Raw genomic sequence first — 25,440 nt, forward strand, 5'->3', positions numbered from 1 at the left:
CAGCTCTCTCCTAATGCTGTGAACTCTTCATATAATCTTTGTATTGTAGAAAGAAGAAGTGGAAGATAACACTGACACAAACATGGAAGGGGCTCTGATAGCCCGAGACAGAGTTGGGGTGCAGGACTTCGTGCTTCTGGATTCTCACACCAGTGAGACTGCCTTCCTGAACAATCTTCGCAAACGATATCAAGAGAACCTCATCTATGTAAGTCTGCATGTTTTAACATTAGTGCTGATCTTATGAATTCATATAGCCTGTTGTAAATTAAATTTCTCTTAAGTGTAGCCTTGCTAGTCAATCTAAGAAGAGCTGTAGATACATATGTTGGAATTGTTGCACATCTAGGTGGGACATAAGGTAATGCTGCAGAGGCAGGAAGAATATTGATACAAAGAATAAATCTACTTCCCAGCATGCTTTGAGACAATAAACCTTCTTTAGGTGTTTGCAGTACCAAGCAGAGTGGTTATTCCATAGTAGTGTGTCTGGTTTAGCTAATGAAAATAACAGTCTCAACTTGTTCTGAGTTTCCTTACAAAGATCCAAATTATATGTATTAGATAGTAAAGRAATGGGAAAATGAAACACCATGTTTGAAAGCAAAGCAGCACTGAATGTTATACCTGACCTCTCAGAGGTGCTGAGTACTTCACAGGGTAACCTGAGAAGCCTTCACAGCCATCTTCACTTTCTCAACAGCCCTAAAGTTATATATTAATTTACAGCAGTAGCTGAGGAGGAGGCAGAGGGGAGACAGGGACAGGACAACAACTTCCAAACATGTGTTTTGTAATTAAGGACTGATATTCGCATGACACTAATGGAAGGCATTAAAGGAGAGTGGTGAAGGTAGAACAGGGCTACTTTGACATGCTGAAATTGTATACAAATTATGGAAAGGGTGATTTATGTCCTAAAATGTGTTATTTGATCACCTTTCACAGTCAGCAAGGAATTTTCTATGTTGAACATCTGTTTATGGAATAGGGTATCCTGTTTAGCTTTCCTTGAGAGTATTAGGTATTGATCATTTCCAAAGACTTAGTATAACAGAGCTGGTGCAGTTAATGCATTATTATATTCATTTTAATCCAAGCAGGGAAAAAAAAATCCCATAAGCATCATGAGATATCAAGACCTTTTAATTAAAAAATGTGAGGCTGTAAGCTTGTGTTCATTATTTGACTCCGCTCTTAAATGGGTAAGTTTTGAAAGAAGTTTAGCATTGGCTTTGGGGCTTGGRAATAGTGAAGCTTGTAGATTTTTCATAACAAGTTCTATGCCRTCTTTCCTGGTTGTTTTAGGTTGTTCTGACGTACTTGACTCAATTTTCAGGAGCTGTTTGTTATTCTTTCTCCCTGTAGACATATATTGGTACCCTTCTTGTATCTGTCAACCCTTACAAAGAGCTGGATATCTACACAATGACACAGATGCAGCTTTATCGAGGGGTAAACTTTTTTGAACTGCCACCACATCTGTAAGTAGAACCCTTTGACAAGCTAAGACTTGCCTCTTACACTTCTTTGGTAGAACGGAAGGAATAGCACATTCACCTCAGAAGTGGTGCAAAAGCAAATCATTCAGAATTTTGAGCAGTTTAGTTACCATGAGGTAAGGGCACATGTATTTAAACATGAAGATAGCTCATTAATTGACACTTTAGAGATACTCAAGTWCATTTTTCGYTATAAATTAATATCYTGARTTGTCTCTGTAATGTCATGCATTAGCAACAAGGATKTGTGTCCAGAGTCCCTACGATTGGTGAATGCTGATATTTCTATCTTTCTGTAGGTAGGGAGGTATTTGTGTCTCTCTTGCTGCTTATCATGAGAATGAAAGGGGAGCAAAGGATTGCAGAGGTGATGTCAGGAAGTTGTAGCTGAAGAGACTCTGAGAGATGGTCTTGAAGTTACTATCCCGAYGGGGGCTTCTTACTGTAGGTGGTCTAGTCTGGCCACTGCCTGATTRTGTGCATGTGCAAGTCCGGTATCTTTTCTCTGAGTTGTCCAAAACCAAAGTTGTCTTGCCCTGCCCTCTGAGGCCCTGTGTCAGTGCAGGCAATGAAAAGATAAGCACGGTGCTCATGAGCTGCCTCCRCTTGGACTTCCTGGGAGGGGAAGAAGTACAGACTTTGGAATTCTGAGCCAGAATTTCAGCTTTTGGTGGCAGGAGGTTGTTGTGTTCTTGTGGGGTGTGTTTGGAGGTATTTGTTTTGGTTTGATTCCCTGCCCTATTGGCATATTTGGTGAAGGCTCTGTTATTGATTAACTTTGTATCTGTATTTTTATGCAGAAGTTGAGATTTTCTTTGCGAAGAAATCAAAACTGACTTGTCTACTTCAGAGGAGGGAATCCCTGCTGTGTGTAGACAATATTCATCAGAAATATGTGTGGCCCATAAATCCTATAGCAAGAGTGGAGAAAGAACAAGCTTTTTCTGCCCCTGAAATACAAACTGAGTTTTTACTGTGAGACCTTGAGCTGCAGACTTTTGTTCTGAGCACTACTTTCTTGTCATGTCCAGTGCCTGTAATGTTAGTTAGCCAAGGAGTCTGTACTTCTGAAAAACCTGCAGGCTTTTGATGCTCAGCTTCCTGTCACCATTTCTAATRTGTAATTCTCTTCTGAATATTTCTTGTGATTCTTGTGCAGATATGCCATAGCTGACAATGCCTACCGGGTAATGTGCAGTGAATACAACAATCATTTCATCCTTATCTCTGGGGAGAGTGGAGCTGGGAAAACAGAAGCTTCAAAGAAGATCTTGCAGTATTATGCAGTAACTTGTCCAACTACAGAACAGCTGCAAATAGTCCGTGATCGTCTGCTACTTTCCAATCCTGTTCTGGAGGTAAACAAGTTCACAATGCAGAAATGTGGGCATCTGTGATGTATGTGTATACCCTTGCACTCGCAGATGGCCTCCGGTTTTACATTGTTTTGTGCTTGCAGGGAACASAAATTCAGCCTCTTTGTAGCACAACCTCTGACAGAGTTCTTAGGTTTTAATGTCACTGTTCAGGAATTCAAACTTGTTTTTCTACTGGTGGRTTTTATGCTATGTCTTCAATAGTATTAAATAGTTCCTCCCTTCCCATAAGACAAATGCTGTATAAACAGGACATAGTTAGCAAGTTCCACTAAAGAAATAGGAAATGACAGAGATCACTTAATATAAGTGTGAGTGTACAAATTACTAAGACCTCTTTGAGCACCTGTGCCTGTCCCATTACAAGCTTAATGTGTAATAAGGTGAGCAGCTGAAATGCTGCTGAAGGCAGTTATTGTTGAAATCCTGCCCTGAGTGGTCAGAGCTCTCTGTCTGGGAAGAGGAAGCTGGCATAGACTGACCTGCCAATATTTGTTCTTAGGCTGGTCCTCTACGCTCATGTATCTTAGACTGGTTGACTGAAATRTTCCTTATCAAGAGTGACAATAACTTAATGTAAGCCCTTGATACATACATGTACTCCAAGAACCAGCAGGCAAAGACATCTGAAAGTACAGAATGTGTGGCATGTGAGTGGATGGAAACCATCAGTGGAATATATGGGTAGAGCTTTAGAAAGGCAATTTAGTGAATGGAGCAGAAATATCAAAGTGCACTTTCACAGGTTTCAAGGCTAATGAGCAAGGTAGCTGAAACTTGAGAGTACCAGAAATCTGTACACCAATACCAATTCCTCCTGGCTTCAGTTACAGAAGATACAAAGAAGAGCTATAATGGGTGTAGCTGAATTCCAGATTAAAGCTAGAGAAATATACAGTAGTTTATAGTTCTTTAATCCCACTAGATTCAGTACTAGGACTCAGCTGATGCAGCAAATCTTTGTTACTAGAACTTTRTCCTGTCTTCTCAGTAAAATGAGGTTCTCAGTAAAAATGAGAAGTGACTTGATTTATCTATTTATCCATAGGCTTTTGGAAATGCAAAAACTCTGCGTAATGACAACTCAAGTAGATTTGGGAAATATATGGATATCCAATTTGATTTTAAGGTGAGGACAAACTTAATGGACCAATATTAGAACAAGCTGTATCAGTGAACCTCTTGGACACTTACAAGGCAGCATAAGATTTATTAATTAAGGATTACCTACATTGCAGATTTCTGACCTCATTTTTACAGGTCTCWCATTCTTTGAGCGAGGTGGCTAGTTATGTATCTTGAAAGCTTTCAGTATTACTGGCAACACAGCCTGTACTCAGTGGAAAGCTAATATGGATTGCTGTAAAGCACAAGTTATATTAGAAAGACAGCAAACTCCTTAGATACAGCATGTACTGCTGTTGGAAACTTATAAACAAAGAAAAAGACAGCAGRTATGCTGATAAGCAGATATGTCAGATATGCAGATAACAACAGATACACTCTTCCTGACACTGTGYCTTGTGATGACTGTTTCTCCACACTTAGGAACAAGAATGTTACTTATATTTTTTGGTGTTGATCTGGTTAGTTTATTTTCCTAGGGAGCTCCAGTAGGAGGGCACATCCTCAGTTACCTAATTGAGAAATCTCGAGTTGTCCATCAAAACCATGGAGAGAGGAATTTCCATATTTTCTACCAGTTACTGGAGGGTGGAGACAAGGATCTTCTTTGCTGGCTTGGGCTGGAGCGTAACCCCCAGAAGTATTCTTATCTCATACAGGTTAGTGAGAATTTGTCTCTGTCTCTGCATTTTTACATCTGGAACCGTAGGATCTGAAAATGCAGTTTTCTTCACTTGTTAAGACTGTGCACTGGTGAACTGCTAGGAGAGAACCCTCTGTGCATCCTATTATAGCACAACTTGCRGACAGATTCTTTGCAAAGATGTTTGCTGTAGGATTGTTGTACACCATTCTAGCCCGGTTATTTTTGTAGCAGTAACTGTTCAAGCTGTGATGGTCTAAGAATGCAAGTGATAAACAGCTTATAAAGGATAATATCTTTCACTGGATCCACTGGTATACCTGTGGGGTTAGAAACAAGCTTTTGGCAAACATGGCCCAGTGACAGTCATCAGAATAAAAAAAAATAATTTTTTTATGACAACAAGTTATGTTTTGAGTAAAGGCACCTGTTCTATGGGTCCTCTGGTATAAAATGAGTTTCTCAGGACTTAGGCTTTCATTCATATTGTACAGGTTCATAAAATGCAGTATATTGTTCATAGTAGTGTTGTTGGAGTTTCTTCCTTGGTGAAGAAGACTATTTGGGCAAAAGATACTACAAACACAGTAGCTTATTTTAAGCCCAAGCTCTTCACAGATCTTAGCTATGTTATAGTAATCACTGTCTAGACTCCATATTTCAAGTAACTATTGTGGAAAGATGTGATCAAATGAGCCACATTGTAGATTAACAAAACTGAAACAGATTGCTATAGCTTAACAGTTCCAAGCTGCATCTACACAAGCTGAGAAAATTGGAGGAGAAAGCATTATGCCTAGGCCAGACTATGCTTGTTGATGATACAATTGCTTTACCAGTGAATTGTACTAATTATCTTTCTTTTACTGTATAGGGTCGATGTGCCAAAGTGTTTTCTATTAATGACAAGAATGACTGGAAAATAGTTCGCAAAGCTTTTTCTATCATTGACTTCACTGAAAAAGATATAGAGGTATACACAATAAAGAGCATACTAAAGGGGATTTAAATAAGGAAAGCACTGYTGTTTCTCTCTAAAAGTGATGAAAGCATCCTTGCTTGGGAGAAGTGTTAAGAATGGAATTACACAGCCTTTTTTGGGAGGTGGGGAACAGGTGGCTGAAGAGCTCTATTGCTTGATACAGCATGATGACATTTGATGGTAGCATGTCTCTGAAACAGTTGTCTAACTCGCTTMCTTCAGCCTAGCCCTGCTTTATCAGTATGAACAGCGAAGATCAGTACCATTCCACAGAGCTGTAGGAAACCGTTTTTTAATGGTTCATCTCTTGTTATTAGCATCTCCTTGGAATTGTTGCCAGTGTCCTGCACTTTGGGAACATTCAGTTTGAAGAAGATAGCAATGGACATGCCATTATTCGCAACGGCACTCAGATCAAATGGATCTCAAAGGTATCTCTCTCCTCTCAGATAGTGTCAGTATTACAGGTGCTACTAAGAAAGCCTTAATCCTGCTGTTTCTTTGTCTTCTAAGGGGGGAAAGAAAATCTGTTCCTAGAAGCAGAAWAACTGCTGTATAAATATCCATTCTTGATATAAATTATCTGGAATTGTAGGGCCCCTTTTTTCCATAGCCCAGATTGAGAGAACACTTGGATGAGCATCAGCATCTCTCTGAAATGTTTTTGCCTGTTGCCATGCAATGATGAGTACAACTGTAATCTACCAATGCTGTTACCTTCCAGAAATGAATGGGAATGGATAATGGGGGGTTTATGCCTTCACARAAAGTGTTTTTAATTCATAGGAAAACCGTTTCCTCGCCACACCACACAATTAGGCAGGAGGCCACAGATTGTATTTTGAGTACAAGTATCTCCTTTTTCTGCAGCTACTGGGTGTGCACTTGTCAATTCTGCAGGAAGCTCTCACCCATCGGAAGATTGAAGCCAGATCTGAAGAGGTATTGACTGGATCAGTGTAACTGCAGCCAGCTGGAAGCCAGCCTCATCTAGTGTTAATGACAGATGAGGAGCTCTGTTCTTAAGTGTCACAGTAAAACCAGATCACTCTGAGTGTCTTTCTCCTCATCCGTATTACCTTCCTTTGTTAGTCTGATACTTTAAACTAAAAATATATCCCCATTATTAGAGTTTTTTATTAATGAATAAGGTAATAATCTCATATTTTAAAAGTCAGGTAGCCATGTGTTTGAGCCAAATAATTTCCTTTTGTTTAGTCCCTAGAGTTCTCCCTCAGAAACTGGGCTGCATAAACAGAGGAAAGCACTGACATAAACTGTTTTTTGATCATTTTGTAATAAGATTAAAAGAAAAGGAAGAAATCAAAGAAAGTCAGAGGAATTCTCCCTTCTTTCCTAAATTTGGTAGTCTCCAATCAATCCTGCTAGCACGTGACTGCCTTCCTATCTTGCCTTTGTGCATCGTCTGGAGGGTCGTATACACTGGTGAAAGTTTCCTCAAATTACAGGATAAAAGATGTTAATACTTTAGGGCAAACATTAATTCCTATTATTTGATTGGTGATTTTTATCCCACAAAGGATGGGATATAAAGTAATCTGTGAAGTTCTGGAAAAGAATGGACTAAGAACTAATCTCTGACCCAGTCAAAACTGCTTTATATGGACAGTTGAGTGGGAGGTGTTCACAGCTGTTATGTGTTAGGACCAAGTGCAAACTTTCCTAGTGGAACAGAAACTATCTAAAGCTGGAGATATACCAGACTGCAATAACGCTGATGCTAAATAAGGTTGTAGATAGTTACAGTTCAAATAGGCTGAACACTGTGCTGTAGAATACAGTGATTGCCTGTTCTCCACTCCGGAACTGTGAACTGTATTTGCAGAAGTTGACTCTGATCAGCTGTGTTATTTCCCACATTTGAYATGCCTTAATTTCTTCTAGGTCCTAAGCCCACTGAATGTGGACCTGGCATTCTATGCTCGGGATGCAGTAGCAAAGGCGATTTATGGGCGGACTTTCACTTGGCTAGTCAACAAAATCAATGGCTCTCTAGCCAACAAGGTTGGTTTCTTGTCTCATGTCCTGTGTACTTCTAACACACARAGTAGTCTTTCTAGAATGAGGCCTGGCAGTGTTCATTGCCAGATATCTTAAACACTTGSTAGTTGATGCAGGGGCATTCCAGAGCACCGAGTTGAAAAACTGTGTCTAGCTAGGTATGGAATGTGGGAGATGTGTTAAATAGCCTGGGCAGTACATTGCGTGCTTGAATATGTTTACTGTATTGGCACATGACATGAAGCAMATTGTCAAAAGAAGGACAATTAAGAGATTAAATTTTAAAATGAAGAAAATGATATCAAATATACAGGGAAGGAGCATCACCTGAAGCAGCAGCTCACTAAGGAAAAATGGTATCTTTGACAGGATTCAACACGGAAAACTGTTATTGGTCTCCTGGATATCTATGGGTTTGAAGTACTGGACACAAACAGGTAATGGCTTCTGGGGCTGGGGTWATCTGTCTTCATGCTGGTGTGCGTGTGTCCTGAAGTACCACGTGGTTCCTTGAGCTTAGTCTTACCCCAGCAAGACAAGCTACAGGTGAATGCATAATCTGAAATGCACCYAATTAGCTCAGCTCTGTGATGAAAGCTTTAGCTCAAATTGCTTGCCTGGATTTGAGCTATCAATACAACAAAACTTTGAAAGYCACAAACACATAGAAAATAGCTTTCTTTGGTCAAGCACAGTTCAGTCAGTCTTGAGGATTTCAGGCCACCAATGTGGAGTATTGCAGAAATGCCAGCTATAACTTCAGCTGCCAAAGTTGTTGGTGTTTCTGACCTCAGTGAGCTCTCCTATATCTGGTCCAACGTCCTGGGAAGGTGCTGGCGCTTCAGGATTATAGCACAGTAAAGATTCATGTGTAGCAGAGAAGGAGATGGTCCTGACCGTGGTGGGGTTTTATTTGTTTTGATTTGTTTTTTTCCCAGAGCACTCTGATCTGGTTACAGTTTTAAGGGGTGGATAGGGAAAAGGAAGTGGATTCTTTAAAAAAAAAAAAAATCCTATAACTCTCTTTGTAAAACATCAGGGGRGTTAATCTGTATAGAAGTGGTCTGTTTGATTGGAAAAAAGCAGGTGGTGTGTAGGAGAAGGAATAAAACTATGCCCATGAAGTAAGTGGAGTAATACTCATTTAACCGTTTTGTGAAGCTTTGAGCAGTTCTGCATTAATTACTGCAATGAGAAGCTTCAGCAGCTGTTGATTGAGATGACCTTGAAAGCAGAGCAGGAGGAATACGAGCTGGAAGGAATAGAGGTAATTTATTATTCCCTTTTTCTTTTTGAACAGTCATTAAACTGAATGCTGTTGATCATTGATGAAAATGACAACTTGTTTTTTATTTGCTCTGTTCCCTTCTGCCCATGTGTAAAACTATYCTCTGTGTGTATTTATATTCTCATTTTAAAGACTACTTCCTTTGTGAATCTGTTCTGCTTCAGTATACCTTGAACTCTTTCTACCCTGCAACCCTTTCATTCCAAATCTGGGTAGTTCATCTTTGCATTATTAATGTGGGAAGTACAAGATCACCGTGGAACTTACTTTGTAACCCTTTTTCTCCAGTGTAGTTTAGCCTGGATTTAATTTACACTATCTAAGAAAASAACAGGACATTCCCCAAAGCTCAGAAGGTCAGCAGTAAAAATGTCCCTGTAGAAATAAGAGATCTACAGTGCAAAAGACACTGAAGRATTGAGTGCACTAGTGTAGGGAATAAGGGAATGGTCTGGGCTGCTGAAAGGGAGGAAACTGTGTGGTCAGGTGATAATTCACTACGCTGTCATCTTTCTTCCAGCAGCCTAGATAGTACCAATTCCCTACACTAATCTTCAGTAGAACCAGAGAATCTAGCTCCAAAGAACTGAAAAACTGCACAGAAAAAGATCATCTCTAAAATTGTTCTTCCTTTTTCTTCCTAATTTCAGTGGGAACCAATTCCGTATTTTAACAACAAGATCATCTGTGACTTGGTTGAGCAGAAATATAAAGGAATAATCTCCATTCTGGTAAGAGCGGAGTTTGTGCTATTTATATTTTAATGCCTATGCCTTATTGTGCGTATCTCACAATTGTATATATTTTTTTCCCTCTAATTATGTGAGGAGTCTGCATTATTCAGATTGTAAACAAATAGACCTTGAAAGCAAAGACCCAGAAGATGAGGGCAGAAAACTTGCTTGCTAATGTGTTATGGATTTTGGAGAAAGCATACTGCTTACTAGGAGATCTAGACCATTCTCCTCACTTTTTGCCTAGAGACAAACTGAGGCAGTAGTGGACAGAAGTGAGGTGCCCAAAGCTGCCTAGCTGGCCATAGCCAGTACCAGGGATGGGACCCAAGTCTTCTGAGTACTGTACACAGCCTTCCTGACAGCCTGTGTTGCATTAGAGGACTGCAGAACACCAGGAATACTTCTTAGCTATGGCTTTTCTGTGACATCTGAAGCCAGATATCCTGGCTCTTATAAAGATGAAAGAAGACAGCTCAACACACTTGTTTGCTTACGTGACTTGCTGGGCTTGATATCTACTGACTCAGAAGCTTTCAGCTAGGAAAAAGAAACCTGAGAGCTGCCTACCTCCTGAGCTACTGATCTTACCCTTGTGTCCTTGCTCTTTAGATGCAGACAAGTGCTTCTAAGCCACTGGTCTAAAGGAGACCCTCTATGCCTTCATAGGGAGGGGAGGAGAAATAGGAGAGACTGAATGCAGCTCTCCAGATCCTTCTCTAAGGAGACTGTTCTGCAGTGCAGAGTAATACTTTTTGCTCTGATTAAATATGCACAGGGAGACTAAGCACAAAAGCTAATTRCCATGATACATTTGAGAATGCAAACTCTAATTAGTAAGAAATCTAGTATGCTTCCTGTAGAAATTTGTAACCAAACTCAAAATTATACTTTGCCTTGCCACTACCACTAACTTGCTGACAAAGAGGAGAATTTTCATCGCCTCAATACAGAAGATGAAGGACTAGTACACTGTAAGCCAGAGAGGGTGTTACTAAAGCTTAGCTTTAGTATCATATTACAATGACTGTTTTTTCAGGCAAAGCTTTTCTACGTATAGAATATTTGTGGGAGCATTAGGAGTTGTTTCCTGAGTTAGAAGAGAGTATTCTGTAAGCAGAATCTAACTGTGGTTCACAGAGTCCTTTAGGTCCTTCTGGATTTTAGTGTCCAATAAGTCTTTCTTTCACACGGTCATTTTTGCTTAAATGGACTGTAAGGAATAAAGGATGAGGCAGAGCATTGCTGATTCGGGGGGGGGGGAGGAAGATTGACTTAATTTGATTTAACTTGACAGTTTTACTTGAAACAGAAAAACAAATTTCTGAATTTAACAAGGAAATTGCTTGTATAAAGTGGAGCTCATTTCAAATAATAACAATGGTCTTTGGTTTTGTGTAACAATATTATACTAAATATTAATAAAGAGGAGGGCTGGCTGTTATTTGCAGGTTGTTCAGAACATAATTTTGATCTGCTATTTGCTGTTTCAGGATGAAGAATGTTTACGGCCTGGTGAAGCAACTGATTTGAGCTTCTTGGAAAAGCTGGAGGAGAAAGTAGGAGATCATGCCCACTTCGTGACGTATGCACTTATGCTCTGTATCCTACCACAWAGAAACTCTTCCCAAAGACTTCCCCAATACTGTTACTGGGAGGGAGCACTTTTTCTTAACACTAAAGAAAATCAAGATGAGCAGCCTGTGTACCACTGTAATGAGCTACCTTGATAGAATATGACTTGGGGTATTATGGGAGGGGGAATTTCTGTCTTTTTAGCAGTGGGTAGATGATCTTTGAGTCTGGTTTCATTCTACACTTGTGTCCTGTATAAAAATTAGGGATTAATCCTGTGAATCATAGGTGACCTTGGACCCAGTGACTACAGCGAAAGTTGAATATACTGTGGAGAGGAGCTAAGGGCCTAGGCTGTGAGGTGTACATAAGTATCTTTCTAGAGTCCCACTTGATAGGTGTGRGGAGTAGGGATTAGGGAAGAAATATGCTCTTACTAGAATCTCCCAAACATGTGGCATTGTAGTAAATGTTTGATTTACRGTATTTGTGGATTCAGTTCTAGTGGCCAGTTAACACATTCACACTGGGTTATTCTGGCAGTTCTTAACAGAAGCCTAATAAAAAAACTGACTAGTCGTCAGTTCAGAGTCAAGCTACTGAATTTACTGTTAACAATACACTGTGTTTCTAGATCTCTGAAGTTCATTACAATTAAAGGAAAAATGTGTAGCCAAATTCCTTGTCACCACAGTGTGTCTTAATACAATTCTCTTTGATTAAAAACTTTAAATAGGAGTGCTAGAGCTACTTGCTTATACAGGATCTGTATTTCTCAATATACATGKAAGGAAATTTTAATATACTGCTGTATTACTGTGATACACAACTCTGTGGTTTACACAGCTGAAACTTAAACTGTGAAGTTAACTCCTCTCCCCACCTTCTCTCCTGTCTCCTCCGGGATCCCTTGCATTCTAAAACTCTTCTATTACGGAAAACTTCCATTTTTGTTCTGGGGCAAAAGATCTCAAGCAATCCTTCTCTCCTGGTTTCAGTTTTAAATTAAGGAAGCTRGTGATATTTTTAGCATGTATGAGATGAGAATATATTTAAATGAATGTTATAAAAGGAAGTCTTAATACCTTCAGAATGAGTGATCATTTCCAAACAACAATGGATAGATCATAAATATTTTTATTTCTGTGGTAATAGATGACTCCTGTTCTTCAGCACTGACTTCTGCTTTTAGTTGTTCAGAATGGACGTGTGGATAATTTTCTGATTATGGGCCATAACTGTATAGTCAGAGCCATGTTGGCAGAAGTTTATTTAAAATCTATTCCTATCTGTCCTACAGCTGCTTTTTGTGTAAGTGAATTTCTACAAGCTGAAGAAATCTGTTTGCCATTTTTTCTTGTTTCTTTCTGCAGTCGCAAACTTGCAGATCAGAAAACACGGAAATCAATTGACTGGGTGGATTTCCGTCTCCTTCACTATGCAGGAGAAGTCACTTATTGTGCTGTCGGTGAGTGTGAACAGAATGTCAGTCTAGAAGTTATTTGAATTTAAATTGAGCATTTAAACCAAYGTGGGAAATCCTAACCTGATATGAAAATGAATTATAAAACACCTGCCTTTTAAAGGTACTCTTACTCARTAGTCTAAAATGTGAATACAGTGTGAACTCCCAGGCTCTACGTTTTCGGAAGGAAAATTTAGATGCATTAATGTTCTCTTGCTGCAGAATCTTGATGTTTTTGCAGGATTGATACTTATATGTACTGAGCTGTGGATACATAAATTTGAAGTGCATTGGCTTGACTCTGCTCCTAGAGCAACGAGGCTGCCACTGAATTGAGTTAGACTCAAGAAAATAYCTGTTCTTCAAGTTTTGATTGATAATGGCTACAGGAAATGGTGATATCTCATTAGGTCAATAAATGAAGTTCATCATCATGTTCTAACCATATCCACTGAGAGCCAGAATGGGCTGTGGGTAGGGTTGCAGACCTGCTAATGTGTTAAGGTTCGTGATGTAGAAGTAGACTGGAGATTTCCTCTTTAAGCTTCTGAAACTTCTGTGTTAGAGAGTTTGGCCTACATGAAGAGCTGAATTTGTTTTCCTTTCAGGATTTCTTGAGAAGAATAATGATCTCCTATACAGAAACCTGAAAGAGGTGAGAACAAAAAAGGGATGCTGTTCTTGTAAACTGTCTTTCTTGGGGCAAAGAGATGTTTTGCAGATTGTGTACTTTATGTTCCTGTTTGCCACAGAGGTAGATTTCCCGTTAGCTGTGTTCTTTAGGTATTTACATGGAGCCATCTAGATCTGAGAGGATTATGCTTGGCTGAAATCAAAACCAATGAAAAGGCTGTTACTGAATATCTGTAAGACAGATATGGCAACTACATGGTTTAGTCGTAGACTGGGCTGGATCTGGGCTAATGAAATTAAGAGGACTTGGATGTAGGAAGTTAGGCTTGTTCTGGCCTTAAATTCTGTAGATCAGTCTTTAATACAGAATTCATTGTCCTTCTAAGAGAGATGCRCAACATCTAGCAATGATGCCATGCATGTGAAAGAAGTCAAAACAGATGACTGGTTTGCTAAACTTCTAGTTTAGATTTTTATTACTCTTATCGGAGAAATTCAAGCAATAATCTCTAGTGCTGAGCATCCTTACAGCTGTGCTGTTTCAGCTTAGATGCGTTGCAGTTAGGAATATCATGYGTGCTAAATGTGGCAGCTTTTCATTTATCCTGTTTCAGGTGCTGTGCAACTCTAAAAATGTCATCATTAGAGACTGCTTTTTACTATCAGAACTAGACAACAGGAGGAGGCCAGAAACCGTAAGTTTCATCTTTAGTCTTAACTTTAAATATAAATTTAACTTCCTGACACATGATTTAACCTYCATTCCTGTCCTCAGTCCAGAAGTCAGCGGAATTTTTTGCTGGTGTTACACCCCTGCTAGCTTGCTGAATAGTTATATTGCTTAGACAGGAGCTAGCAATGTGACACATCTTAATGTTGTTATTAATGTATCATTCTAAAAAGAGCTCTATGCATAGCATCCAGCAGTTTTTAGTTTCTGAAGGAAACCTTGCATGTCCAGCTGCTTGGCAGGGATTCAGATATTCCAGGTAAGCACCCTGTCTGGATAACTTAGGTAGCTGTGCTTCTAGTACTCTTTGTAGTAATAATGCATAGATCAGCCTTTAACTTACTCTAAGATTAGAGTCTAAGATTGGTGCAGTGAATGAGTTGATTTCAAAGTAGTGGTTGATTCCAAAGCTAAGAGAGGTTGTCAATGTCTTTTTAGGTTGCAACTCAATTCAAAAACAGCCTTACAAGTCTAATAGAAATACTGATGTCCAAGGAGCCGTCTTATGTTCGATGCATTAAACCTAATGAAAACAAGGAGCCTGGTAAGGCATTGGGCTGAATGCACGGTTGAGATAAAGGAATGAAGGAAGAGAGATCTTAGCTTAGCTGTAGCTTGGTACAGCAGAGAAAAACCTATTTTTTGGTTAAGCTAGCAGCCAAGAGGTCACCTTGGGTGATCRTGTATTTAATTCCTGTCTCCTGTTTTCAGTCCCAGCATGTGGAACAGTGCATGAGCTTTTACTGATAGTATTTACCAGTGACTGTGTGTGTGCTTGCTGCAGGGAAGTTTGATGATTACCTGATCCGACATCAGGTAAAGTACCTGGGACTGATGGAGCACTTGAGGGTGAGACGAGCTGGCTTTGCATACCGGCGGAAGTATGAACTCTTCTTGCAAAGGTAAATGCAGCTGTTCTACCCTCTAGCCAATAGGAACCTGCCCTCTCTGATCCCTTTCACGGTGCTCCCATGAGGACTACAGAGCAAGGATTTTTTTAAATGTCAAGTTCCAGTAATCTGAGATGTGTAGATATCTGCAGATGTGTGCCCCCCCCCCCCCGCCCAGCCCCCATTTCAAAACATGTAATCTCCAAAGGTTTTTTTGGCTTCATTATTTTTGTAGATGTGTTGTAGGTGTGGTGTGTTTTTTTGTTTGTTTGTTTGTTTTTTTTTTTCCTGTATCCATTTCAATCTGCTTTGACATCATCTACCTTAAATAAAGCAGGAATGCTTTGAGGGAGGAGGGCATCCCTCAAACCTGAACTGGTTTGTGTTGCTGTCTTGCTGATCTTTTAGGTATAAGTCCCTGTGTCCAGCTACCTGGCCACACTGGCGTGGGCCAGCAGCTGAGGGTGTGGAGAAGCTCATAAAGCATATTGGTTACAAGCCTGAGGAATACAAATTAGGAAGGTAAGCTTCCTTTCTCTGACTTTGATCTCTACTTGTCAGCTACATAGTGCATGCTGTGTTTGGTAGTCTGTTCTGTCCCTGAATGCAAGCCACCATGGCCTACTTTCCTGGCAGCTGCAGGATGCAACTGTGTGGACAGACCCCTTAAGCTTGGCTCCTGTTTGACCATATGAACTGGAGAGATCTGCCTGGGTCTGGAAATCTCGCAGCTTCTAATTAGTGACTTTTTTAAAACAAGCAAAGTAGACTAATTCCAAAAGCATACAATGCACAGAGCAAGGGTATAAATACTATCTATATCTATATGCATGAATTTCCTGTTTACTCACTCCTTTGTATCTCTATGGAAGTTTGAATCTAGCCTATTTACTTCTGTCTCTTGTTTAGGAGAGGTTGGCTGCTTTGCTTCAACTCCAGGTCTTCCTACATCCCTGTCCTGTACATGCTTGGCCAGTCGGAGGCAGCTTGTCTGTCTTAGGCCTGGGAACTTTTCTAATGCTTTACAACCACTAAGGAACCACAGCCTTGTTCTTTTCCCTCCAGACAAGACATTGGCCAGTCGGGGTTCTTCTACATAACCTGTGGTCAGCAGAATCTGTGAATTAATTAGCTATAATTCTAGCTAATAAAAGGAAGCCCATTTTAGCTAGGTTGCAGTTGTTTATCCTGAGCACCACAACTCCTCAGAAACTTGCAAGAATCCCAGTGTTGAAAATTACATGTCRTATATAAGCAGAGCTCTCCATGCTACTCCATCTAAGGCCATTGGGATTTTGCACAGTARCTGTTCCTGCTTTGTTTCCTTCCTTCTCCCTGCTGCCCTTTAGAAAAAGGGCTTGACAGAATGTGCAAGCTAGGTGAATGAAGAGAAGTAGTTACGAAAAGATATATTAACTTCTCAGTACTACAACTAGTTGGAGCACTTACCATTTCAGCTGCTCTAACTGTGCTGGCTCACTATGAATAAGCTGTTCACGGTTTCTTTTTCAGAACCAAAATATTCATTCGTTTCCCAAAGACTCTGTTCGCTACTGAAGATGCGTTTGAATTCAGAAAGCATCTGCTAGGTATGGTTTCAGTTCTGTTTATCATACAGACTAAAARGCAGAGCCTAACTGAACTATGTTGTGGATTCTGGGCTCCAGATTCATGTAACAGATGCACCATGCTGAGAGCTGAGGCTGCTAGTCTGCATAGCCCTAGAGAGTCCCAGGAAACTTGCTGTGTTAGTCTCTTCTCAAGGTGGGGAAAATCACTAGCTATATTGYTTGAGTTCTGGATACATCACTCCTTTAGAGCTCCTCATTGTTTCACCCCGTTGGTCATACTAGTAACATTGTGCAAGTCCAGATGCAGTAAGTACTTTTCACACAGGATTGAGATAGCACCTGTCTTGTAAACTGGGCATCCTGGTGTTACCTTTTTGTACTTGCTTGAAATGCATAGTGCAGATTAAGGGCATATTTTCTTACTAGGGTTATTTATGTTCCTGTTTCACTGGTTTTGGCACCTTAGTTCTGTATGCAGTGATTGTGCAGGACCCTCCATGGCAGTGACTGGCACCTGGTGTCTTAAGGAACTTCTCACTATGAGTTTAGGAGCAGAGCTCCTAAATACTGTGATCCTGTAGATACAAGCAATGTCTCTGCTTTTTTTTCCAGTTTCGAGACTACAGGCCAAATATAAAGGATGCCTTGGGAAGAGAGAGTACCAGAAGAAGAGAGAAGCAGGTACAGGCCTTGAAATCAAGGGCTCTGTTCTTAGGGATAATTTTTCCAGTCAGAGTTGCAGCTTTGGGAGGTCATGAATCCACTTTGCTGCAGACAGCACTTTCAGCTTCTGCACAGGGCTGTGAATGTTAGGTTCAGATGCAGATCATAGCAGTATGAAGAACACYCCAAGAACTCTCCTTACTCCACTCCTTACACCATGTATTCCTGTTGGCCTTTCTTCAGAACTGCAACCAGTTCTGTGGGGCAGCAGCACCCTCTGCTGTGCATATGGGAATATTTTAAGATACTTGTTTTGTTTGTTTATTTTTTTCTTCGTATGTTTTAAGAGCTTCCCTAGCAAGCTAGGGAAATAAAACTGCCTGATCACACAGGCCTCTCACAAATAGAGAGKCTGTTATATAATACTGCAGATTAAAAGACTAGTCTCCTAGGATAGGCTGCTTGCTGTATATAGGATCACTGGGAACCTCAGTGGCGACAAGGTTGGGCACTGCCATGAGGTTGACCTCTACAATACAGGTTGTGCTGGATCAGCCAGTTACCATGGAGAACAAAATATTCTCGGCTTCTTACTGTAAAGAATAGCCGATGAGAAAAGCTGCTAAAAACCTAGTTATAATTTCTGCTCTGTGAATTCACAAGGTACCGCGACATAGGACCTCTAATACTAATACAAGGACCTGATTAATTCTTGCAGCTATCAGGCTGGAGGCTTGCTGGCGAGGGGCACTAGCACGGAAAGAGGCCAAGAGGAGGACATGGGCTGTTCAGATAATCAGGAAGTAAATAYCGCTGTATGGTGGTTGTGGGGAGGGTCACAGCATGGTGACTGTCTCTGGACAGCAAGCCCAGAGTACTGACAGTACGGTGAATCAAAATCACTTTTTTCATGCCTATTTCTAAGCTACTGTTGTAGTTAGAGGATGGTTGCTAGATGGGTTTGATCAGAAATGCCTGTCACCTGTTCATGATTTTCCTGACCTGCTTGTGCAAGTTTCCGTTACTCTAGTAGTTGGGTGGTATATCCCAGAGGATCTCCAAACCGGTCATTGCAAGCTTGTCCAGTCTCCTCATACATGATCTTCCCTCTCCACTCCCTTAAGCCCACTGCTTGAATACTGCTTCAGAAATGGATCTGATCTTCCTTTTAAACTCTAAATCATTGTATTTTGGTCAATGGAACTTGGAAATTTTTATTAATGTTTAACATATTGCAAAGCTTAAGATTTCATTACTGTAATACAGGTGACTGTACCCAAGTGTCAGTGATCTGTTAGTGTGTTGCCTGCCTTTTATGATTTCCCTTTCATTTTCATTGATTTCTGRACATAGCATGTAAGTTCTGTTTGGGGATGTTTTCTGTAGATTCATAAATGGCTTCATCAATCGAAAAAACCCTCTTTGCCCAGAGAACGTTGAATTTGTACGGCTTGTGCAGTATACCTACTTTATGAAGCTCAGGGACCATGTTCCAAAAAAYGTCTTGGATAAGAGCTGGCTTCAGCCTCCTTCTATCCTAGAAGAGGTGAGTTTCGTTGCAGGTTTGGTGAGCCATGAAGATAGCTTCTGTTATACTTCRTGAATGAAAGAGCAGTGATGTACTGGGTTGTCCTCTGTTCAGACATGAGTGCAGATCCTTTGAAAGACCCAAGATCATTTGTATGGGCAAGGGGAGGAAGGGAGTGGGAGGAATGTCACTGTCACTTAAGTTCCTAAAGAGGGAGCTTAACGCTTTGTTTTTAGCAACAGGAATGAAGGTGCAGMATCACAAAAAGTGAACAAATTAGCTTGGTTAAATACAAAATCCTACAACTTTTTAAACTTGCAGTTCAGATGATAGAAACTTGTAGCCTTTCATCTTATGTCTGGGCTTTGGCAGGACAGGCATCCTCAATGCACAAGCTGGACAAACTTAAGTTGTTCCCGGCAGAACTTTCATTTAGGAAAAGCTGCCGACACTTGTTACYGTCCCTTTGATCCTGCTCTTAGACAAGATCAAGAATAGAAAAATCATTCCCACACTGTCTGTAGCCACTGCTCAGATGATCAAGTGGGTAGAGGAAAATGAAAAGCTAAACCTGAAGGTAATATGAAGAACAATGCTAACRGCATGCTACCTACTCTGTGCTATCGGCTCACATGTTGGTGACAGATGCTGTTTGCTGCTTTCAGTAACTCCAGTAATAATTCAGCTGCTTGGTGTCCTGCCATTCAGCTGTTATGTAGGCACTAACAGAAAGCTATTCTGTAGGTGGGGTTCTAGGCTGCAAGAGCTGAAATGTACTGTCCTGTCAAATGACTACTGGATTTCTGAGTAGATGTTAACACRTGTTTGTCTGTTGCAAGCTATTTTTAGGGCTGCAGCAGAAGCTGTTTGCCCCAATTTTTTATTTTTTTATTTATTTTATTTTATTTGCTAGACATCTCAGATGCTACAGAGAATCTGTATTAGGAACCTAGTAAGAAAATACTGTCGAGGAGTTACTGCTGAGAAGAAAGTACAGGTAACTAATATGTGGAATGTTTAACATGCAAGTTAAAACATACTGTGTGCCTCTTATGTGTTCTTCAGTGAATTATCTGAAACACAAACACTTTTAATAGGCCACTGCTCCTTACACTGAACAAACACTTCTAAGGCTGGAGTCCGTTGTTCTCATTTCAATGGCACTTGAAGTGTGCAGTGCAGTTCTGCAGTGCGCAGGTCTCAATCTTATGGCATTATAATTGCATCTCATGTAAATAGAATAGATCCATAAATAAGAAAGGATCTGCAAGACTGTTTGCTCCTACTATCTCCCTGTGTGCTGTAGTACAGGAATAAACTAAAGATGAAGAAATGTGGCATGAGTCAGTCAGATATTGCATGAGTCAATGGATAATGTTGTCTAGCAATGATGCCTGCATTTTAACTGCTGATGTTATTAATGGAGAAACCCTCAGATGGTAAAGGGTGTCCCTTCTTAAAACAGTTGCAGCAAAAAGTTGTAGCAAGTGCCATTTTCAGAGGGAAAAAGGAGGGCTACCTGCAGAGCATAAACCAGCCTTTCATGGATACCCGACTAAGTGAGTATACAAACTTCCTGAAGAATGTGGTCCTTGTTCCAGAAAATTGTCTGATAAAATAGATTCAGTTTCCAAGAGGAACCCCTATCTGTCAGAGGCAGCCGCTCCTGCTGGATTCAGTCCATACCATTGAAATTCCATTGCCCTGTTGTGTTTAGCGGTCATTGCCATTCAATCTGCTAGACTTCGGTCACAAGCTGGAGGTAGCTGGAATCCCTCTTGGGACAGAGAGCCATAAACCTGGGTGAAATCCCACATGGGCTGGGTGTGATCTGGGACCCATCTTCACCATGCTGACTGGAGCAGTGACGCTGAGCTAAAGCATTGTAGTGCTACATTGCTAGCTGTAGGGGATCCAATCCCAAGGATTACAGCTATTGGGGAAGGATGAATTTTGGGAATCTGTACAGTCAGCRTTAAGCACATAGAAAGTATGAGAAGAGAGCCCTAATGGCACATTGCAAGGGGGAAAGAAGGCTCTTGAAGTTCTGGTAGGGTGCAAGGACAGTGGGTGGTGGRTGAAAGTCTGGTTTCACTATTGGAAAAATCAACTAACTCATGCTGCAATTTACTTTCAGGCAGAAAAATCACTGAGACAGGTTTAGGAGGAGCTGGATATGAACACTCAATTTAGAAGGGAGAGTACTGTACTAATGAGACACAGATTAACAAGATYAGGACAACTAATGTAACTGTTTAGCTTTTTGTGGCAGGGTGTGAACAATCCATTGCCTACGCTCAGTTTGTGTCTTTCTGGTTTGTTTCTCAGAAGAGAATGACATAAACCCCAAAGTATTGCAGCTAATCCATGGTGAGAAGATCAAGGTAAGTAAAGAAAACTGGAATTTAGCAGCCTGTCGGAAGGCACTGGTGCTCCTGAACCAGCTGTGTTCCAGAGTCCTGGCAGCTGGCCACAGAGATGTAGAGCGAGTCTTGATGCCTGCAGCAGTCTGGAAGCCATTGCCAGGTGGCAGGGCAGAGAGCTGAGTAGCAGTGTAGTAGCAATTAATGTCTTTGCTTTTAAATTGGAGACAGGTCTCAAAATACACTGAGACAAAAAGATTATTTTAAATCTTTAATAACAGCTTAACAAGCATCATTCCTGATTGAACTACAATGGGCAGTAAAAGTGCAGGTGTGTGCACTGCACTTCCCGTGATTATGGCATAGAGGGCACAGGCAAACCGTATTCTCCGAATATGATTCTAAGAAATGAGATTATAAGCAGGTAGTGGCAATGGCCACTATAAGCTGTAGATAGCAGCTTCGCAGAGCAGTGTTGCTTGCTTTTTCCTGAACTTCCTTCAGTGCAGAGYCCTGCTATAGGGAGAAATACTAACACTAACTTGTTGTTTTCAGTACGTGACCCCCGTGGTAAAATATGACAGGAATGGCTTCAAAGCACGAGAACGGCTACTGGTTCTGACCCAGGCATCAGCTTATGTGGTAGAAATGGCCAAGATCAAGCAAAAAATAGACTATGCCACTTTGAAAGGTAATGGTGCAAGTCACTGTGGGATTTTCCTTTCCTTTCCTTGAGGGTGAAAAGACAAACTTCTGAAACTTGGTCTTTCAAAGACCCTCRAAGCAGTGTTCTACCTGACAGCATTCTTTCCTGTGGGCTGGCTGAAGGGCCTGCAGATCAGCATGCAGTCTCTYAAAATATTTAAGATCAGGAGGACATAGTACCTTGAAATACTTAAGAGTATGAGGACTTCTTTTTATGCTGAAATGGGGGCCCTTTTTCTTAGGTATTGTTTTAATCCTGCAACTAGACTGAACTAGTCTAACCCTGACTAGTCCAGGGTTAGAATCTGCACTTTATCCCTCCTCCTTTACTGTAACAATATACTGCTGTRTTTTAGAGCAGAGTACATTTTTATAGATACACAGCCTTATCTGAAAAGTAAGTACCAAGTCTTGTTTCATTCTGTTCATAAATATTCAGCAGTAATGGGTCTTAGTCTATCACCTTTGCACTCTTACGGTCACTTTTTGCTTGAATTAGGGAAATAGATTTGTTCACTAGAATCAAATGGTGGTTGGGGAGGGACAGGGAAACTTTTTCAGTGGGAATAGAAATTTCACATGAGAAGAACACTGGTTATGCTGGTTTCATGGATGCAGAGATGATAAGGAAAGGTCTGGGCCAAACATTTAGTGAATCATGTTTAAATGCAAATGTGTTTTGGGTAAATGGTTGACAKTTTAGAGAGATCTACAGAATCAGTAGTAGTAAAACTTTGCAGTAAAACTTTGCAAATTCTTTGAAGGCATCTAAGCTGTGTAATATGCTTCCTTCACAYGTACAAATGTATAGAGTTACTCTTCAGGAATACGAGTTCCTTCTACAAACAGGACAGAGCCTGAGTCACTGCCATTGCAAGAAGAGTGCCCTCCTTAACTGAGTAGATGCTGATCATGTTGTATAACTGCCTTTGGTTGTTTTTCCACTAACTCTTGTGTTTCTTTTGAAGGCATTTCTACCAGCAATCTGAGTGATGGAATGGTAGTCATTCATGTTCCTGAGGACAACAAACAGAAGGTAGAAAGTTGAAATATAGCTATCTGTGTGCTTGTGGTTAGAAACAAGGTCTTGTAGCTGACRGTTTTAATATTTTCCTATGAAATACTCAGATATGCCATTACTGATGTTTACTAATACTGAAGATCTGTTAGTCCTTTAAATTCTTGTTGCCTCATTATAAAAGCTTTCACTTTCTTTGTTAGAAGAAAAGTTGCTATAAATCCTAAATAGCCMTAGGAAAGATTTTTTTTTTTAACAAATTGAACTTGCATATGATCATTTGTAATTGGTATTGGTCATTTCTGTACAACAGTCACTACTGTAGCATTAGAAAGGAGCTTCCCCAAATGAAGAATTGTTGACTAGCTTACTGGTATAACACCAGATGACTTTATGTCTCTTTCTTGTTTCCAGGGAGATGTGATACTTCAATGTGAGCATATCTTTGAAACAGTCACTAAGCTTTGCATGCTGGCCAATAAGCAAAATCTTGTTAAAGTTGTGCAGGGAAGGTAAGAAATGATGTATAATGGATAGAATTGTGCATGCTCTATCTTGAGTAAGAATCTGCTTTAAAGACTTCTAGGTCTGGACTGCTTGGGTCAAAGCTATTTATGTCTCAGCAGTAGACATTGCCCTGTAAGCTGATTAGAGAGCTGTTGCACTAGCACAGCTGTTCTGGTGATTTCTTTTCATTGGCATGGGGGAAAACAAGRTGGGACACCCTGGAAGATAATATATTAAAAATCATTACAACCCATTACCAATTCTAACAAAGCTTGCTTCTGTGATGGTTGTGATTGCATGTAGTTAGGTGTGCAGCTCTGAGAATTGCCCATGATCTATCTACTGAAAAACAAAGTTGTTACTAGGGGGCTGTACTTTGAAAATGCTTCCCCCCGCCTGCTGTTGTAACATTACAAGCAGATCCATTGGACCTGACTGTACCCACCAATCTGCTTATGTGACCTGTGCATGAGGTTTGTGGGACTAATGGTTTTACAACAGGTCTCATCAGAACCAGCTGTGAGAAAAGCCTGGTGGGCTAAGCCTGCAGGTCATTTCAGGAAAAACGCTCCTCCCCTTAGATTCAAAAGGTCCTAAAGCGTGACTGCTGAATGCAGGAACCTTCTTAGCCACACCACCAAGCTAATGACAGGTGGATGCGGTCTGTCTCTTAAATCTATACATAAATTGAAACTGTCATATGAAACCTGTGCTTCTGTTCCAGCTTTTCTCTCTGGCCTTTGCATTTCAATTGTAATTAGATTCTGTGTATTCAGTAGTTTTCTCCAGGCCAGATCTGCTTATCTTCTAAAGCTTAATTGCACCGGGAAAGATTCTAATGCCCAGACCAGGCAGGCATGCTCCATTCATCAAATCCTTCAGGGTTGTGTGGTATAATGCAATTGTTTAGGAAATTTACCTAAGCTGGAGGGTTCTCATCTTCTCATCTAACAAGATTTGCTAAGGGAACAGAAATAAAGGGGGCTTAGAATAAAGCCTATTGTGAGGAAAGAATCTAATGAGTAATTCTCTGTGTACATGCAGTCTTCAGTTTCGTGTTGGCTCTGGGAAGGAAGGGACGATGATTTTCACAGTTGGGCAGGAACCTCAGATCTTTAAAGCCAAAGATGGACAACTAACAGTGGTAAGGCTTCATCTAAATACTGCACTTTCTCCTCTGATGCTCAGCCCTTGTAGAGAGCACAGCTAATTTTGTCTTGCAAGTGCCTGTTGTATAAGCTCCTCAGAAAAAGGCCTCAATTCCTCTTTCAGAGAGCAGAGATGTGCACAACAAAACTACCCAGTCAGCATCTGACCTACATAAGATAATGCATAATAGATGGTAGTCATCCTGTGAGGAGTCACAGCTACTCACCTTGCTTGTGAATTTCCACTCCTCCTTACTCTGCCAAGCTAGCGTAGGAGAGGAAGTAAGAATATCTCCTGGCTTGTTAATTTGGAGAATTCAGTCTAAGCCTGAATTCAACATGCTCCTGCAGACTTAGTCTCCTCTCTCTACCTCTTGCTGCTTCCCATAGCCAAACTGTATCTGAAATTTGTTGTGGAGTGTGTGTGTGGGGGGGGAAGCAGTTCTTGTAAACCAAGGTCTGAGAAGGATCTGTCTGCTCTAGGGGCAGCCTCAGCAGTACTACTACTGAGGAGAGAATGAATTCTGACTCCATTATGTTGCTGCAGTAAATGGGCTAGAGTGGAGCTTTTTTTCCTGTTCTTGCTCATTGTTCAGGCAGGGAGACATGTTAAAACTGAGAACCCTGCCTCTACCAGCTCCTGGCTGCAAGGCAGTAAGCAAGTGTGGATGGAGAGAAAAAAAAAGACATAAATCTTTAATGTTGCTTCAGAGGTGACCCTAGCATGTTTGTTAGTTATCTAAAGCTCCAAGGAAAAATTAGGTACCAAAGTGCAATACCGCTCAGGGCACTGGTTAGCTCTCTCCATCCCCCAGAGAAGAAAAGTTGGTCACTTTATGTGCCAATAGTTAAATAGAAACAACAAACCCCTTTTTACCACAGACAGGGAACCTGGAAGACATAATATTTGTACAGAAATTAATGACTCCTTCCTTTTCCATCCTAGGTGTCAACCCAGATAAAGGCTTGATG

General features: G+C 40.6%; 1 protein-coding gene across 1 annotated transcript; it reads left to right on the top strand.

Moving 5' to 3' along the window:
* Positions 1-67: 67 nt before the first annotated feature.
* MYO1H (myosin IH) lies at positions 68-25,440 on the top strand. The gene is made up of 31 exons (XM_085313479.1): positions 68-208; positions 1,369-1,484; positions 2,662-2,860; positions 3,927-4,007; positions 4,483-4,662; positions 5,521-5,619; positions 5,946-6,059; positions 6,499-6,570; positions 7,534-7,653; positions 8,020-8,087; positions 8,812-8,917; positions 9,589-9,669; positions 11,166-11,257; positions 12,621-12,715; positions 13,321-13,367; positions 13,960-14,040; positions 14,514-14,619; positions 14,860-14,977; positions 15,374-15,487; positions 16,478-16,554; positions 17,149-17,217; positions 17,918-18,002; positions 18,586-18,745; positions 19,641-19,724; positions 20,193-20,286; positions 21,056-21,111; positions 21,646-21,781; positions 22,764-22,831; positions 23,228-23,325; positions 24,365-24,464; positions 25,415-25,440. The coding sequence occupies exons 1-31, from the start codon at positions 83-85 to the stop codon at positions 25,436-25,438; spliced, it is 3,066 nt and encodes a 1,021-aa protein (XP_085169605.1). The 5' UTR covers positions 68-82; the 3' UTR covers positions 25,439-25,440.

The sequence above is a fragment of the Rhea americana genome, unplaced genomic scaffold (genome assembly GCF_003343005.1).
Source record: "Rhea americana isolate MKP2758 unplaced genomic scaffold, rheAme1 scaffold_389, whole genome shotgun sequence".
In the NCBI taxonomy this organism is placed as follows: domain Eukaryota; kingdom Metazoa; phylum Chordata; class Aves; order Rheiformes; family Rheidae; genus Rhea; species Rhea americana.